At 49.4% G+C, this 18,485-nt stretch overlaps 1 protein-coding gene across 1 annotated transcript in view; it reads right to left on the reverse strand.

Moving 5' to 3' along the window:
* The window catches only part of LOC118888708 (pseudouridine 5'-phosphatase), a 73,501-nt gene that overhangs the window by 16,308 nt on the left and 38,708 nt on the right, over positions 1–18,485 (reverse strand). Inside the window, exon 3 of the mRNA XM_036840083.1 lies at positions 5,223–5,452. Coding sequence (XP_036695978.1) covers positions 5,223–5,452 — 230 coding nt within the window. The remainder of the gene's footprint in view (positions 1–5,222; positions 5,453–18,485) is intronic.

Consider the following 18,485-nt stretch of genomic DNA (forward strand, 5'->3'; position numbering starts at 1 on the left):
TCGACGATGGAATTTGGGAAAGCAAGCAACCTAGTCCACAGAAAGTCACTAGGGATACCAAGCAAAGGCAGGCTGGATGAAAGAAAAGATGTGTAATGGAAGGAGTTATGAAAGGAATAGTTGAGATCTTTTTTTTTTTTTTAATGAAATAAGGGAGGGCCTGATACATCAGGTTGCAGGAGACATGAAGTAATACCAAGAGCAGTGACCAGAGGCCCCCGTATTTTCCTCAGTGGTTCTGGGTGACAGGAGAAGACGGTCACAAGGCCTGGGCAGCAGTGGCCAGGCATGCAGGCTCCCTGAGGCCCCGAAGGTGGCCGACTATGGCCCGGTGACTCTCCACGCCACCAGGAGAAGCTCCAGCGCCACTATGCCCCTAACGGGGTGTTCAGAAGTGAGACACTGACTAAAGAGCATGCAACCCCCCAAAGACAGAAGCCCGGCTCATCTCACCTGGCCGCCAAGTCTTAACTTTCTTTTTTTTTTTTAAAAAAAATTTATTTATTTATTTATTTGGCTGCTTTGGGTCTTCGTTGCTGCGTGCCGGCTTTCTCTAGTTGCGGCGAGCAGGGGCTACTCTTCGTTGTTGTGCGTGGGCTTTTCACTGCAGTGGCTTGTTGTGGAGCACGGGTTCTAGGTGCACGGGCTCAGTAGCTGTGGCTCGCGGGCTCAGTAGTTGTGGCTCGCGGGCTCTAGAGCGCAGGCTCAGTAGTTGTGGTGCACGGGCTTCATTGCTCCGCGGCATGTGGGATCTTCCCGGACCAGGGCTCGAACCCACGTTCCCTGCACTGGCAGGTGGATTCTTAGCCACTGCGCCACCAGGGAAGTCCTGTTAACTTTCAACCTGCCAGAAGCAACGCACCCACTTGATTCCCATTATTCTGGGAGGTGAAGCAGCTCTTCCAGCAGCAACACCTGACAGCCTACACCTGTCTGCAGACCTTGGCCACACAGACAATACACAATAAAAAGAGGTATAGAGAATGATTTTTAAATTAACGCATTTCTTTGTCAAGAGATTACATAAAATATATTAACTGCCATTTCACATATTGAAAAGTCAACTCAGGTGATGACTTCTGTAATTGAAGAAATGGTCCGAGTGCTATATGATGAAGACACTGTACAGATAATCAGAACTCAAGTTAAAATACATTTGCCATTTTTTAACTCTCTAGGTATATAAAGGCTTAATGTGCGAGACCTTCTTCAAAACAAAACAAAAAAGTAATTCAAAAGAAAACTCTGGGGACTTCCCTGGTGGTCCAGTGAGTTAAGACTCCACGTTCCCTATGCAGGGGGGCCCAGGTTCGATCCCTGGTCGGGGGAACTAGATCCTGCATGCGTGCCGCAACTAAGAGTCCACATGCTGCAACTAAGAAGTCCGCGTGCCACAACTAAGAGCCCGCATGCCGCACCTTAAAGATCCACATGCCGCAACTAAAACCCGGGGCAGCCAAAATAAATAAACAAATAAACGAATAAATAAAATAACTATGATTCTTTAAAAAAAGAAATAATTGTTCATTAAAAAAAACCCTGAAATTCACCTCTGAACATTAACAAGAAAAATATGTATGCAAAGTAGTGATTGCCATGCTTTTAAAAACTGATTTCAGGTTTTACTTGTAATGTAGTAAATATCAACACAAGAAATCCTGTGTAAATGATGGCATTTTTATTTTGCAACAAAGATGTGCATTTCTGTGGCGAGGCACTCAAGTGGCAGAGCTCACACACCCAGGGGCGCTGGGGTGACTTCCGGCTTGCGCTTGGTCCCTCAACCTGCCCGGGACTCTGGGCACCCTCGCTCCTGTCCGCGAGCCTCCAGAAGCTCAGGTGCTGTGAAAGCTGGGGCAATGATAACCTCTGCCCTGCGGGGCCCCTGGGATTCAGTGGGGACTCCCGCATGCCAGCTTCCCCCTTGGCATACAGCAAGCACTCAGTGAGTGCGCCTGAGCATGAAGATGGGTTAAAGTGACTTTTGAAGATGGCACAGCATTTTTGCATATCTTAAGCACAAAAGAATGATACATAAATAACTTAGGACATTTGCAATGAACACTTGCTGAATGCCAGCTCTGTTAGGCATTTTCTCTTAGTAAAACGGTGACTAACGTGACAACATAAATTCCCCCTTTTATCATACTTGTGCTTTACTACCGTCCTATTAGTACTACTGTACCAGATTAATTTGGTGACACGCACGGCATCATAAATTCCCAACGGCAACCGTGACTCTCTCTAGGGACTTGACAACTGCATGAAATGCCCTTCAACTCCGAGGCTCGCCACCACTATGTGCTGGCACCTGCACTGCGTCAAAGAGGAAGCAGCAGGATGCGACCTAAGAGCTGTGTCATGCTTCCATGAGCCTCTCTGCAACTGCTTCCTGAATTTGGAAGACAAATGCAAGTACAAAACGGGCGGTGGGCCTCCACAACCAGGAGCCGATCAACACTGTCCTTTCCTACTACAATACGCACATCTGAGGAAAACCCAAACACCTTAACTGTATCTGCCTAGGAAACGGGACAAAAAGGTTTCATTTCTGCAAGACAAACACCTGCATAAATAAATGTGGGTGACTAACAGGGGTAACTGGTGGAGAGCACTTTTAGGAGCGAGATTATTCCTCAGATACGCACTTGCTCATTTTCCTTTGATGTGCCTACAACACTGTCACCGGGGGCAACAGGGATGTCCGAGCTCTGCCTCAGTGCCTCACCGCCTCACCAAGGGCAAGTCCCGCCCGTACAGGCCAGAGCTGCACAGCCGTGCCCTGCCCTCCCGCAGTGGCACTGCAACTGGCCTCATGCAAAGCCAGCGTGTGGTCTCCCCATAAACTTGGTTCGCACACACACGTGAAAACCTGGAAACGCCATGTTTCCATGAATAGGGTGCCCGGCAAAGCAAGGACTGCCTGCAGTAGAAAGAAAGGCAGCACCGTCCCCCGTGAACTGCCTCAGCCAAACGGAGGAGGACTTGACGGGTCGGCATCTCGTCTTGTCAGCAGAGAAGACGGGCTAGAAGCAGGTGCTCCTACTCTGAGCTGCTCTGCAACCAGTCTGCTCAGTGGCACCTCACTCTACCTGGGAACAGATCAGTGGCAACCTGCACCACACAAAGAAGACGGCCCTTCTAGGAGGAGGGCTTCATCACCTGAAGGGATGGGAAATTCTTTAAGAAGGTCTTAGGGAAGGAGAACGCATTTGTATGGCATCTGTCGTAGGATGGCAAACACGTGGACACAGAGATGTTCTGATGTAAGAAGCGGAACCACACTGCAGCCAGGACCTGTCCCACCAGCCCTGAGGCCTCATCTTTGACTCTGTGGCTTAGTGGCTGGGCCATCTCAGGCTCCACCCTGGTCATGCAACTGCTTAGTTGAATCTGCCTGTGTATGTGTATTGCGAGGAACGCACTGCCGCCGTCCCTCAATGACATGCAATGATTCTTCTGGCTGTTGCGTAATAAAAAATATATATATTTGGCCTTTGCCCCTGGTTTCCAGCAGAGAGCTCCTAAAACCCTTGGCATTTCCTGGGCAATCAGAACATTGTTCGTTATTCGTAATAATCCCCTTTCAAGCACGTGTCAGTTTATGCTAGTGAGTGACAGTCCTGGGCCCCAGACGCCTTTGGGATGGGGGCTGGTGGACAGAAAGACCAAGGCAGGATTAGAGCGCTGCAGCTTGCACCCCACCCCAACCTGCAGGCCCGGCGATGCAATCAACAAAGGCCCATGGGTTAACCAGCGGTGCCAGGTCATGGAGACTCCGCAAAAAGCCCTAAGGTCCTTGGAGCTTCTGAACACATGGGGGTGCTGGGAGTGTGGCGTGCCCAGAGAGCGCATGGAAGCGCCAGCACCCCGGCACCCAGACCTTGCGCTAAGCAGCTCTTCCACCTGGCTGCTCCTGAGCTGTACTCCTAAACTAGACCAGTAAACTCAAGTCGTGTCTTCCGAAGTTCGCTGAGTCATTCTAGTGAATTACAACAACCGGGAAGGGGGCTGTGTGGGAACCCACATCTGTGGCCGGCTGGGGAGAAGCGTGAGGGGCCTGGGTACCTCATCGGAAGCTGGCGTCTGCAGGGGGGCAGTCTCTGGGGCTGAGCCCTCAACCCGGGGGTCGGCGCTGACTCCAGGTCCTTAGCGTCAGAAGTGCACTGAATCGCGGAACGCCCAGCAGGCGTCTGAGAATCAGAGAAAGCCCGAGGGGTTACATATTTGGACGGCCCTTACAGGTTCAGTGTAGTAAGCTAGGCCCCGGGCCCAAAAAACACATCAGTCAACAACGTTCGCCACCGTCAGCTGCATCGGGAGGCAGGTCTTTGAGTAACCTTCCCTGCGCTTGTGGTTAGTGTGGCAAAGGCTGCCGTCCCATCGCCGGCTCACTGGTTAGCGAGAGGCAAACGGTGAGAAGCTCTCTCACGGAGAGGCTCTTCCCTGCACCCATGCCCCACGAAGCACCGCGCCCTCAGATCCAGGGACCAGGCGGGCGCACCGTCACCCCGAGGGACGCCCCGCCTGCTGTGGACACACGTGGGTCTCCAGCAGCAACCGCCCTCGAGAAGCCCCAGGTGTTCTGGAATCTGCCTCTGCAGGTGGCGGAGGCTTCTTCACCCTCCTCCGTCTCGGCAGCCCCCATGCGCGGCGCGGAGACTCAGCAGAACCGAACAAGCCCCGTCGCGCACCCTCAGCACTCCTCCGAGGCTCAGACGCCACCTCCCCAGCTCCACCGCGGACCCGGCGTAATGAAGCAGCCGCAGAGGCAGGACGGAGCTACGCCTGCGGCCCCCTGGCAGAGGAGACACCGAGAAGCATCTGGGGAGAGGGGCGCTGAGCGTTGCTGACTTTCGTCTGAATTGCTGAATTGCAGGGAACGTGTGTGTCCAAGGCTGCTCGTTACCAATAAGGGTGCTGTCGCCTGCATCACTGAAGACCCCCCTTCCCTGCAAAGTGCCCGTCAGGCAGTGCTCTGCGAAGCCTAGGCTTTCTTACATTCGGGCACCCCAGACGATGCCGGCCGGGACTCCCTGGCCAGGTGACTTGGCGTGGCTGCACTCCCCCACAAAATGAAGGGATCTCCCCACGCACCTCCCAGCCGGCGACCCCACCGCCCTCTCCTCGAGTCCTCAGGAGTGCCGCGCAGCAGCTGTCCACGTGGACACGGAGACCCTGCGCCTGCGCACGGCGTCACCTCCACGCCCGCGGCCGCTTACCTTCTCCGCGGGAGGAGCGGGAGAGAACCTCCGGGCGCAAGCCAGGAAGATGTCTGGCTCTGGCTTCCCGCTCCTCACTTCGGGGTCATCGCCGAGGACGACGTGATGGAACAAGCTGAAGAAGTCCTCGTGCCTGCCGGTCTTCATCTGGAAGGATGCGGTCCCTGAGCTGGTGGCCACGGCACAGGGCACACCGTGCTTCCGCAGGTGGCGGATCAGCTTCTCCACACCTGCGGGGAGGGGGGGAGGCGTCAGTGACGATGGGGCGCAGGTACCGGCCGCAGGCCTCCAGGGACGCTGTGCCAGCTCTGTCGCCCTGACTCTGCTGCCTCTTCTCAGGCACCGTCTGATCTCACACACTGTCCTGACAGGGGTCATCAGCCCTGGGACATCCCCGCTCAGCACAAACACCAGAGAGCAATTCAGGGCTCAGCGATAGCACCGCCCGAAGTAACAGAGGTGGTGGTACCGCGATGACGCTGCTCTGTTCGCCAGTCCTATCAGAGCAAACCCAGGAAGGGCCTCTGCACTGAGTACACAGGGCTTGCTCTGTTTTCTTTTAAAGCAATGAATACACAAGGACTACGCTTCTGGTGTTTTCTGAGGAAACTCTGTATCGTACAGAAAGCAATTCAGCATTCCTCCCACTGCTGGATCCGGAACCGGCCCCCATCAGAGGCTGAAGGGAAAGGTCGCAGCTGAAGCAAAGCTGCGGGACCACCCACCAAGGGGTCAGACAGTGAAACAGGCTCTGCTTAACGCAGCTGAACGACAATAACAACAACACACCACGTGAAAGACACGCTTCACGTTCCTATCAACTGTGGCGGTTAAGTCCGGGAAACACGTAGGTTAACGTATCATCCTTGGAGGCAATTAAGAGACCGCCAGTTATCAGAAATGTGACAAAAATGACAGTACTTTCCACCTTCAACACACGCCGATTACAACAACAGTAATGTCTAAATCCACACAAAGGTTTATCTAAAATAGTATTTTAAATAATCAGATAATCATGGCTGTTTCTGTAAGTACGTAAGGCGATGTCCCTACTTTCTCAATTGCTACAGAAAAGATTGACATGTTTTTCAATACCTGAACCCATTCAGAAAGGCAACAGATACTGTGATCCTTCAGAGAAACAGTCCTATGAGGTGCTCAGAGGAAAACGTGGACCTCAACTCCACGCCAAGACAATTCTATCAGCAAAATCTAGCACTCGGATGGATGTAAAAGTCAGTGTCCGACATCCAATCAAAATTACCATGCTTGCAAAGGAGGAAATACAACCCATAACCAGGAGAAAAAGGCAATCAATAGGAATGAACACAGATATGGAAGAGATGACAGATATTAGCAGATAATGACCTCACATAACAGCTTGATAAATATAATTATGCCCAAGTTAGGGGCTGTCAGAATGGAAAAACAAAAATAAAAGTGAGACCCAAAGACACGCTGTCTGCAAGAAACTTACTTTAAAGATAAATACTCAGATAGGTTAAATAAAACTAAAAGGACTGAGGGACTTCCCTGGCGGTCCAGTGGTTAAGATTTCACCTTCCAGTGCAGGGGGTTCGGGCTGGATCCCTGGTTGGGGAGCTAAGATCCCACATGCCTCGTGGTCAACAAACCAAAACATAAAACAGAAGCAATATTGTACAAATTCAATAAAGACTTTAAAAATGGTCCACATTAAAAAAATTTTAACAACAACAACAAAAAAGGATTGAAAACTATGTATTATGTCACTACCGATCAAGAGTCAGTGTAGCTGTACTAACAAAAGACAAGTGGGCCTTAGAACAACAAATGACGATTATCAGGGATAACTAGGGATGTTTTGTAATGACAAACAGGTCAATTCATCAAGAAGATATAGCAATTCTAAATGTGTATGCACCAAATAACAGACCTTCAAAATAGGTAAAGCAAAAACTCAAAGCACAGAAAGGAGAAAAACAGACAGATGTTTCAAATTCCTCTCTCAGTAATTGACAGAACAAGTAGAGAGAAAATAAGTATGGTACTGCAGACTTCAAAAACACTATCAAGCAACTTAACATTTATATAACACTTTACCCAACAATAGCAGAATACATATTATTTTCAAGTGCATATAAAATATTCAACAAGATAGAATACACTATGAGCCAAAGAACAAGTCTCAAAAATTTTTAAGTAACTGAAATCATACAAAGTAATTTCCCTGACCATAGGAGAATTAAAATAGGAATGGTATTTGAAAAATCAAAAACTGGAAGAAAGAAAAGAAGATCTACAATCTAAGCTTTTATCTTAAGAAAGTAAAGGGAAAAGAAAAATAAACTCAAAACAGAAAAGAGAACATAGAAAACTGATTAAACCAAAACCTAGTCCTTTAAAAAGATCAATTTAATTGGTGAGCTCTTAGCTAGACTGATTAAGGAAAAAAAAAAAATCCAAGTTTATCGCAGTGAAAGAGGGATAGCGCTACAGGTCCTTAAAATAATTAAAAAGGATACACAAAATATGACAAGCAACTTCATGTCAATAAATCTGCTAACTTAGATAAAATGGACAAGTTCTTTGAAAGATAGAAAGCTCACTCAAGAAGACACTAATAACCTAACTAGCCCTAGCTCTATTAAAGAAATTGAATCTGTAGTCAAGAACCTTCCCAGATCTAGGACTGGATGGCCTCACTGGTGAATTTACCAAGCATCTCAGAAAGAAAGAAGAAATAAAGAAACCGCAAGAAATTGGAGGGAACACTTGCTTCCCCAACTCATTTTATGAGGCCAGCACTTTCCTGATACCAAAGCTGGACAAAAGTCACACAAGAAAACTACAGACCTGTATGACTTCTGAACACATATGCTTAATTTCACACTGAAAGGAATTTCCAACCAGTGTGAAAGCATTCTATGTGAAGGGTTTCTATGGGGTGTGAATCTATTATGTGAAAACATGAAAAAACCACAGCATTCAAGATTGTTTGCAACAAGCACTGATTAATAGCATGGAGAATTACATTTATCAGTTAAATTTCAGTAAAACAAACCTTTACTTAACGGATGAATTAAGATGGATGAAAGAATGCTTATAAACAAACAGACATCCAATAATCACCTCTGTCTGGATACAGTGATTAAAGTTGAGTATCAACATGATTTGAATTTAAAACAAAATATTCAAATTGTATTACACAATAGTAAACCAACATATTAAAAAATAATGGAGCATATTTAAACAGATGCTTTCTCTAAAACCTACTGGAAGAAGAAAACTTTGCTGGGAAAGTTCTTTGGTGCTACTGATTTTAAAAATTTAAATATAGTTTATCTCATTTCAGCTTATCCTTCTAACATTTCTAGTTCTGTGAATATTTTGTAATGTACCTAATGTAACAGCACAGTACTATACATAAATAAGTACATACAAATAAGCCTATATTGGAGTGAGTACTCAACATTTTTATCCATAGGGGAATGAATCAAAAATGGTTTTTGGACAACTGTTTTTTTTTTTTTAATTTGTTGTATTTTATTTATTTATTTATTTATTTATTTTTGGCTGTGTTGGGTCTTCGTTTCTGTGCAACGGCTTTCTCTAGTTGCAGCGAGTGGGGGCCACTCTTCATCGCGGTGCGCGGGCCTCTCACTATCGCGGCCTCTCTTGTTGCGGAGCACAGGCTCCAGACGCGCAGGCTCAGTAGTTGTGGCTCACGGGCCTAGTTGCTCTGCGGCATGTGGGATCTTCCCAGACCAGGGCTCGAACCCGTGTCCCCTGCATTGGCAGGCAGATTCTCAACCACTGCGCCACCAGGGAAGCCCCCGGACAACTTTTAAATCAGACACAACATACTGAGCTCCTTGAAAACGTCTGAGACCAATACAAACATGAAACCCAAGAGAGGGACCTGATCACAGCCCGTGGCAATTACATCCCCTCTTTGTGGCTCAGTTTTGTCCACGGTCACACAGAAATGATTAATGTTCCTGGTGGTGGAGTTGTGAAGGAATGCCTGTAAAGGGTCCTGCATGTAAAAGCACACACAGGAAGGTAAGGCCCCAACAGATGTTAGCCATGGTCACCACCATTACATCAAACTTCAGGTTGCAGTCAGTAATGAATCACTCGAACGTCCTGATACGTTATTGCATGAGTCCTTCAGAAATTCTGTATCCTTTATTTATTTATTTATTCCTTTATTTATTTATTTATTTTTATTTTTGGCTGTGTTGGGTCTTTGTTTCTGTGCAATGTCTTTCTCTAGTTGCGGCGAGCAGGGGCCACTCTTCATCGCGGTGTGCGGGCCTCTCACTGTCGCGGCCTCTCCCGTTGCAGAGCACAGGCTCCAGACGCGCAGGCTTAGTAGTTGTGGCTCATGGGCCTAGCCGCTCCGTGGCATGTGGGATCTTCCCGGACCGGGGCACGAACCTGTGTCCCCTGCATTGGCAGGCGGACTCTTAACCACTGCGCCACCAGGGAAGCCCTATTCATTTTTTAAGTGAACAAAAAATTTTGTTTTTAAATCAGGGAAATAATCTTTTAAAAAATTAGGCCTATTCTGTTTGGGTTTGAAAAACACACACACACACAAACCTGAAACACTTTTGTATCCTTTAAATACTGTACACCAACTTTTTCTTATTCAGTCACTCTGAGAAGTAAAAGACTGAAAATGTGAAAGGAGTTCTGTCCTGTGGAGAAGCTGGTTCATTAGGTACATAAATGAAATCCACCCAACAGCTTGTAGCCTTGGTGTGCTTAAGTAGGTTTCAGGGCAGGGCAGAAAGACAGCTCTTGCTACAAAGAAGCCACGCTCACAGGACTGACCTACAGGGGAAGAAATAAGAAATGTGGAGCATCAGGGATCCTGATAGAAGAATGTTTCCATCTGACTTCATCCTAGAGACCTAAGATTGGTGAGAAAGGACACAGAGGCTGCCACAAAAGTGGATTTGAAAAAGGAAAAATGCAGAAAAGACAGCGGACATGAGTTCTTTCAGGTGGTGCCTTGGAATTCATGCGTTGAGTGGGTATATCCATCAAACCTCTAACTAGCTCAGGCATCATTTGTAACACTTCACCCTGAACCCAGAGAGGGTTCACTCCCAGGGGGGAGTGAACAGGACCCAGGGGGAGATGATACCACACAGCAATGCACACACCGCGTGTTTCAGGAAGCACAGAGCGGCTGCTGATGCCACCAAGGGCAGTGGGTCAAACGGTGGCCCCCTAAAGATATGTCCGAGTCCTAAGCTCTGGTGTTTCTGAACGTGAACTTATTTGGGACAAGGGTCTCTGCAGGTGTGATGAAGGACCTCCAGAATGAGATCATCATGGATTTATGGTGAGCCCTAAATCCAATGACTGGTGTCTTAACTCTGCTCCTGCTGTTATAATAAAACACCACAGGCTGGATACTTCATAAACAACAGAAATTGATTTCTCACAGTTCTGTGGGCTGGAATTTAGATCAAGGTTCTGGCAGATTCAGTGTCCGCTGAGGGGGCCCTCTTCCTGGTTCACAGACGACTGTCTACTCCCTGTGTCCCCGCATGGTGCAAGGGGTGAGGGAGCTCTCTGGGGTCTCTTTCGTAAGGGCACTAATCCCATTCGTGGGGCTCCACCCTCATGACCTAATCGCCTCTCAAAGGGGTCACCTCCTGACACAATCACACTGGGGCGGTGGGGGTGGGTGGGTTAGGGCTTCATATATTATGAACTTGGGGGTGAGGGGGGATGACAAACATTCAGGTCATAGCAACTGGTGTCCTTACAAGAGGAGACACACAGACACAGAGGAGAAGCCCCGTGAAGACGGAGGCAGAGACGGGAGGGAGGCGGCCACAAGCCCAGGGACGCCTGGAGCCCCCGGAAGCTGGAAGAGGTAGGAAGGATCTTCCCCCTGGAGTCTCCGTAAGAAGTGCAGCCTGCCCACACCCTGATCTCAGATTTGTGGCCTCCAGAACTGTAAGAGCATAAACCTCTGTTGTTCCAGGCCACCAAGTTTGCAGTCATTTGTTACAGCAGCCACAGAAACTGTGGCCCCAAGGACCCAAGGTAGCAGCACTGGGTGGTGGAAACTAGAAGCTGGGGCCTTGATTCTGAGAAGACGACATAATTCATGACTATAAACATGAACGTGTGCTGGCAACGTTTCAGCAATTGTTAGCAATCAAGGGCAGAGCTCAGGAAAGAAAAAGGAAACACACACACACACACACACACACACACACAAGGGAAGAGAAGCCTAGCAGCTGCTCTCGGCATCAGTAGGAAGAAGCCCGAGGAGCCTCCAGCTGCCACCTCAGACCCAGAGACCAGGTCACTCTGCTGGGATCAACAGCCAGGAGGTGCGAGGGTGCTGGGAGCTACAGGAGCAGGTTCTCAGAGGGGGGATCTTGACACCTCTCCCTCCTGACAGAAGACCTTTAGCAATGCCTGGATTTTAATGTCACTGTGGATTCCTAAGGAGTGCTTTGGAAAGGCATGATCACAGGCCATGAGTTCACATTCCAGGACAGACAGGGGAGATAAGGTCCTGCTGACTCGCCCTGAGGGTTGCCCTTTCCAGGGTGGATTCTAATTAGGATTCTTACCTACCTATGGGAGGATGGTGGGGACAACCAGACATTCCACCCTCCTTCCCAGGGCAGGATTTGGAGAACAGGACCATCAAAGGCAATGACAACTCAAGTGAAGGGTCGCCTTCCAAGACGAGCAAGGCCCAGGAGCCTGAAATTTCCATCCGCCCCATAACACACTCAGAGGGACCTGACACGATGCCTTCCCAGTCTACCACTGTATTTAGGGCAGTGGTTCCCCAGCAGAGACAGTTTAGACCCCCGCCCCCTGGGGCATCTGGCCACATCCAGAGACATTGTTTGGTTATCACACTGGGGGAGGGGAGGGGGGGGCTCCTGGCTCTGGTGGGTGGAGACCAGGGATGCCGGTCATCATAGGCAGTGCCGTACGCAACGTTCTCAGTCAGGGCCGCGTAGGAATGGCCTAGAGGTCCAGGGGTCAGATTCCTCACTCTTCAGTTTACTTCTCCAAACCTGCATCCTCACCTATAAAATGTGAGTAAGACCAATCCTGCCTACTTCACGGGACGAGTATAAAAACTGCAGATGATATAAAGATATAGGAAGCATGTTCAGTTTTCAATTCCTACACAAATAGGAGATGATGGAAAAAAAGGTGGGTGCCTTCTCAACAATTCACATCAAAAATGGATTGATTTCCTTCACCGGATGCATCCAATAGAGACGAAAGCAGCAGTGTCATTACTGTGGCTATCAAACTAATATGAAAGTGATCAGCCCAATTTGTGGGGACCAGAACAGTCAAATGAGATAATTTTCCACCGTCAACTATTTTTTCCTTGCTGCCATTCTGCAGAAGTTTCAACACTGTGGCCAGAGTTTTTGTGCATGTTGTTTTCTGGGAATTATCTTAAATATAAAATTCTTTTTTTTTTTTAAATTAATTTATTTATTTTGGCTGCGTTGGGTCTTTGTTGCTGCGTGTGGGCTTTCTCTACTTGTGTCGAGTGGGGGGCTACTCTTTGTTGCAGCGCGTGGGCCTCTCATTGCAGTGGCTTCTCTTGTTGCAGATGGAGCATGGGCTCTAGGCGTGCGGGCTTCAGTAGTTGTAGCATGTGGGCTCAGCAGTTGTGGCTCGCGGGCTCTAGAGCACAGGCTCAGCAGTTGTGGCGCACGGGCTTAGTTGCTCCGCGGCATGTGGGATCTTCCCGGACCAGGGCTCGAACCCGTGTCTCCTGCATCAGCAGGCGGCTTCTTAACCACTGTGCCACCAGGGAAGTCCTCAAATATAAAATTCTCGGTGTTATCGTCTATGCTCTGGGGAAGGGTCTGGTAAGGAAACAGAAAGCCTTCCCCTGTGTTCCCGTCTAGGCTGCCGCGGAGATGCCCAAGGCACCAGTGAATGGGAGGCTGCAGCAAGTCCCTACCGAGGGTCCTCTCCTTTCCACGGGTGTCTCTCAGAGGAGGACTCTGTGGTGAGGTGCTGGAGCCCCACTCAACATGCCATGACACTGCGACTAAGGTCCCACTGAGTGTGTGCTCAGGGGGACACGGAAGCAAGGCCCTTCCCCTAGTGGCTGTGTGACTCCGTTTGGGGGAGAGGAGACAGGCACAGCTGTGACATTTACGGGAAAATCCTTTGTACGGCATGCAATTACCACCATTTTCTACCTCGCCTGTCCAGGAACTTTAACAAAATACAACTTCGTAATCCGTGAACGGCTTCTGGTATTTAAAAACAGAAACGAAATTTTTTTTATTGTGGTAAAATATCATCAAGTTTACCATCTTGTGCATTTTTAAGTGCACAGCCAGTGGCATTCAGGAGCTTCACCTTGTTGTGCAGTGGTCACCACCAGCCATCTGGAGAACTCTCTCACCTCCCCAGACAGAAGCTCTGTCCCCACTGAACACTGCTTCTGCCCCGGTAACCTCCGCACCATCTTCTGTCTCTGTGACTCTGACCACTGCAGCTGACTCCTGTCAGTGAAATCACACAGTATTTGTCTCTTCTGTCTGGCTTCTTCCCCTGAGCACAATGTCCTTAAGGTTCACCCGTGTTGTAGCCTGTGTCAGAATTTCCTTCCTTCTTAAGGCTGAATAATATTCCACTGTAGGAATATAAGACATATTATTTATTCAGTCATCCATCAGTGGACACTTGGGTAGCTTCAAGTTTTTGGCTATTATGAGTAGTTGCTTTCCATTCTTAAAAAATACAATTTTTTTTTATTTCTTGAAAAGCAAGCTACAGCTGAAATATTTTGTCTGTTGTGCACCGCATCCCCGAAATAATGCTAGGAGTATATCTTCCAAGATTGAAAATAAATAGACTAATATACAGCTGACCACTGAACAAGAGGGGTGTGAACTGCACGGGTCCACGTTCAGGTGGATGTGTTTCAACAGTAAACACTACAGTGCTACACAGTCCGTGGTGGGTTGACTCGGCAGGTGAGGAGGAAGTGCAGACACGGAGGGCCGACTATAAATTACAGGTGTTGTTCAAGGTTCAACTGTACCCTTACTGTCTGTGCACACACTGCGTCCCCACCGCTGGGCGGGTCGGCTACAGGGAAGCTGTGGGATGCGGGGCAAGCCAGGCGGCCCCCTGGAACCTGGCCGTGTTCACTGGGACGACAGGTCACTCACTCCTCACCCCACACAGGTGCCACCCACCCCCCGAGTCCGCACCTGCGCAGTCAGCACCTGCTCCTCAGACACCCAGAGCCTGTCCAAGCGGCTGGAAGCCACTCTCCTCAGCTGCCGACGCCTTTGAGGGCCAGGCCCATGACTAAACCATCACGGCCATCTATCTACTCATTTTCTCTCCACTGAATTGAGGCATCTTTCAGTAAGGACTTTTTATCCATGATCTTTTCCTCCCAAGTATTTAAAAATCCACAGGGGGGGCTTCCCTGGTGGCGCAGTGGTTGAGAATCTGCCTGCCAATGCAGGGGGACACGGGTTCGAGCCCTGGTCTGGGAAGATCCCACATGCCGCGGAGCAACTGGGCCCGTGAGCCACAATTACTGAGCCTGCGCGTCTCGAGCCTGTTCTCCGAAACAAGAGAGGCCGCGATAGTGAGAGGCCCGCGCACCGCGATGAAGAGAGGCCCCCGCTTGCCGCAACTGGAGAAAGCCCTCACACAGAAACGAAGACCCAACTAGGCCATAAATAAATAAATAAATAAGAGATCTTCTTTAAAAAAAAAAAAAATCCACAGGGGAACCGCCACACATTAAAAAACAAACTGCAGCTCATTCTTTTGAGAAAAACCTTTACGCCCACAGTTAAGTAATAGCTAGAATTGCAGGAAGACAACACATATATCTTGTGGCTTAGTCTAGAATGTCTCTGTTATAATTTAGTCAGTAACAATTCAGGCACCTGGCAGTCTTTGAATGCCAGAATATTTAAACCAGGAAAAAGGAGTAACGTCCATGTACATCATTAAATAAGACAGTACTCTACAGGACAAGGGGAATCAGAATTGTAAAGGTCTGTTACTGGCATTACTGACCAGCAAATGATTGTGAAGGAGCGTGGCATCACGAATGTGGTTTGTTACCACGTCCATACTCGATACTGTCCTTTCACTGCTGTTGTGATTTATTTCATGATGAGGAAAGCTATGCGTAACCTGAGACTCACACCTTCTCTCCGTATGTGCTGTCTGCTGGATTCTTTTTATGTTTGCAATTCTACAGCTTCGGTGCTTAAGTAATAATGACTCTTGAAACTTCAGTTCCAGTCCTGGTTTCTCAGGTGAATGTTAATTTTTGCCAGTACCACGTCACACTGTCACCTCACATGGGACTGTGTACCACTCAGACCTTCTGACTCCACCTTAGGTCAAGCCCTCATAGCCTGGTCCTCCTCCCGGCTAACTCTCCCCTGCCGTCGTCATCATGTGCCATAAACCCAGAGGAATCCCCCCACCCCCACCCCCGGCATGGGTTTCCCTCTGGCACATCATCTCTTCAAAACTCCCACTGGTTCTAGAAGCAGCAGACAGCTTAGCTCAAGACTAAAGACCTAGTCGAGCCGAAGTCCTTGCCCATTTCTCAAGCACATCAGCAGTAAGAGGCTTAGCTTCGAGCCGCCTCTATCTCACGTGCTCTCCACAGTTTCCCCAAAGTTCAAGCCCCCGTCCCGACCACAAAGCTGCCACTGCTCCGAGAATATTCTGCTTTATTTTCCTCCACTCCCCTTCCACCACTCTTTTCTGAATTTCTCTTTCTGACGTAAAACTACACGTTACTGTAGATTTCCACTTAAATGGCTATGCACGTGTCCTAAGCTGATTATACACACCTTTCTTTAACGTGCCCATGAGCAGCCACCCAGCACCAGATGCCCTTAAGGACTGAGTGAAGGAAGAGGAGAATTACAGGATGACCCTAAGGGAATGAGTGCCTTCTTGCCAGGACGGTGGACCGTACATTCAGAAAGTGGGGCGGCAGGAGCCGATAATGTCTGCTAAGAGCCATGGGGGACTAAGGGCATAAGACACATGAAGAATAAAGTAGGAGAGAGAAGCAGAAGGCGGGGGGTGCGGGGGTGGAGACGGACATCATTACCCGGGCTAAAGCAGGCTGGCAAAGAAGAAACAGGCTTGGGTAGAACCGGGACTGGGGCCCACACCACGGAGAGCGGCGTGCACTTCGCGCCCGGGCTGCAGTCTTCAGTGGCGCTCAGGGACAAGAGCGCAAGCACCTGCTGAGCCCGGCGAGGACCATCCTCCTGCCCAGGGAGTCCCCACGTGGGCTGCTCTCCAGCTTATGTCGGGGGGCCGCACTCCACGGTGGGCACGGCCGCGTTCCTGGTTTCCCGAGGGGAACTCAGCCTGCGGAGCACGGGGAGACTCCGCGGACGGGAGAGCGGGGACTGGCCGCCCCCCCGCCGCAGAGGCCTGGGCACCACAGCCTCGGCTGCCCGGGGGACCGGGGATCAGTGTGCACTTCCGCTCTTCTGCTGGATGATCTGAGCAGGAGGAGGGGAGCGAGCTAACCCGAGGGAGCGCGGTGCGGCGGGGGCAGGGGTGGGCGGGGCCTGGGGTGGGGCCGGCACCTCTGAGGGGCCCGAGTGATGGGCAGCTCGTGGGCGTGGGCGATCGCTCCTGGCCTCGGCCTTGTCCCTCTCCTGTCCACTGGCCCAGATGCCACGCCCTGGGCTCTTCCGTGGGAAATCCCCCCATCCCAGCCCGTGAAAAAGAGCAGGGAAAGTAGAGAGCCCGGTCAACAGCAGAACCCTCTGGGGGGTTTCATATCAGAAGAGGCACCGACTTTATGACTGGCCTTCTACACCAGTTACTCTCGCTGAATTATGCCAAAATACATCATTTCATCCACCTCAAAAGAATCCATGACTGAAGAAATGTGCTTCAAAATACAACGGAGCATATATACAATCAGCATCCTTCATGGGGACCCTGTTAAAAAGGTTTCCTTACGTCCTGTGGCAAAAATTTTTCTTAGGTTAGGCCACATACATTTCAATACTTCTTGTCAAAAAGTTGTGCCACGATTCAGAAGATGTCTCTTCCCAGAAGATAATTAGACCTTTCTCTGACCTACACCCTGTATTTCATCACTAAGGCATGTGGTAAATGCCTACAGAACATACTGGTCAAAAGTATTTCCCTCCTAGATCATTCATGACCCACTTCAAGGAGAGGCATCCAAAGCATTCAGTCATTAGGCTGCTGATAGGAAGGTAATCAAGTCACTTATGCCTGGCCTTCAAGCCCCATGGGCCAGCCCTACCCTCCCAAGTGGCTGGACCCAGGCAAGGACACACCCGCGTCACTATCAGGGGCTAATTTGCTGGTGCCTGGCCCAAGCGGGGCACACCTACATCATAATCAGGGCCTGCTTCCCCTGGTGACTGGCCCAGGCAGACATGCCTGCATCATAATCAGGGTCTGCTACCCCTGGCAAACTGCCATCCCTTCCTTGCTAAGTACCTGCTGGGGCCACAGCTCTCACCCTGAAGTAAGAGCTTCATTCTCAAAATGAAGGATATTGAATTAATAATAGACCGTCCCTACAGACAGCCTCCTTTTCTAATGGGCTCAAGATGCCTTCCACACCCTAAAATGCCCCACCAGAAAACACCTTCAGAAAGAAAAGAAATGAGAGTCAAGGGCTCATGCTACCATCCACAGCTGCGTGGTGGTAACAAAACGGTGAGTGAACAAGGTGAAAACCTAGACCTAGAAAGAGGGCAGTGGTGACTTTTTCTAGTTATAGTCACCACACCCGGGACTCCCCAGGAGGTCACCTTTCCGGTGGAATTCAGGTTTGGCTCAGATAAAAGAGGCGACGCGAGGAACGCAGCAAGGGTGGAAACTAGGGAGCGAAGTACGTCTTTTTGGGTAGACAACTTGATCTCTGTCCTTACTGTGTTTGTGACTAACATGTTATAGAACAGAAACTCTAAGGAAATGTGCTTCCAGGTCTAGGTTTCCACACAGCCTTTCCTTCAGCTCCATAGTCCGTCCTGCGTTTTCCTCCTGTTCTTCTTCCCTTCTGGGGTACGTATAATCACCAAATACTGCTTCTCATCCTAACCCACTCAGAACGTCCAGTGGCACCTTCTGACCTCGGTCCCTGGTCTCACCCAACATCCCAGCACGATTTTACATGTCTTCTGTTTGGTGCGTTCTTGGGCTTTTCTTTATACTCTTGTCATCTTCTCATGCTTAGCTCACCTCCCAGTTATG

Source organism: Balaenoptera musculus, chromosome X, assembly GCF_009873245.2.
Source record: "Balaenoptera musculus isolate JJ_BM4_2016_0621 chromosome X, mBalMus1.pri.v3, whole genome shotgun sequence".
NCBI lineage: Eukaryota > Metazoa > Chordata > Mammalia > Artiodactyla > Balaenopteridae > Balaenoptera > Balaenoptera musculus.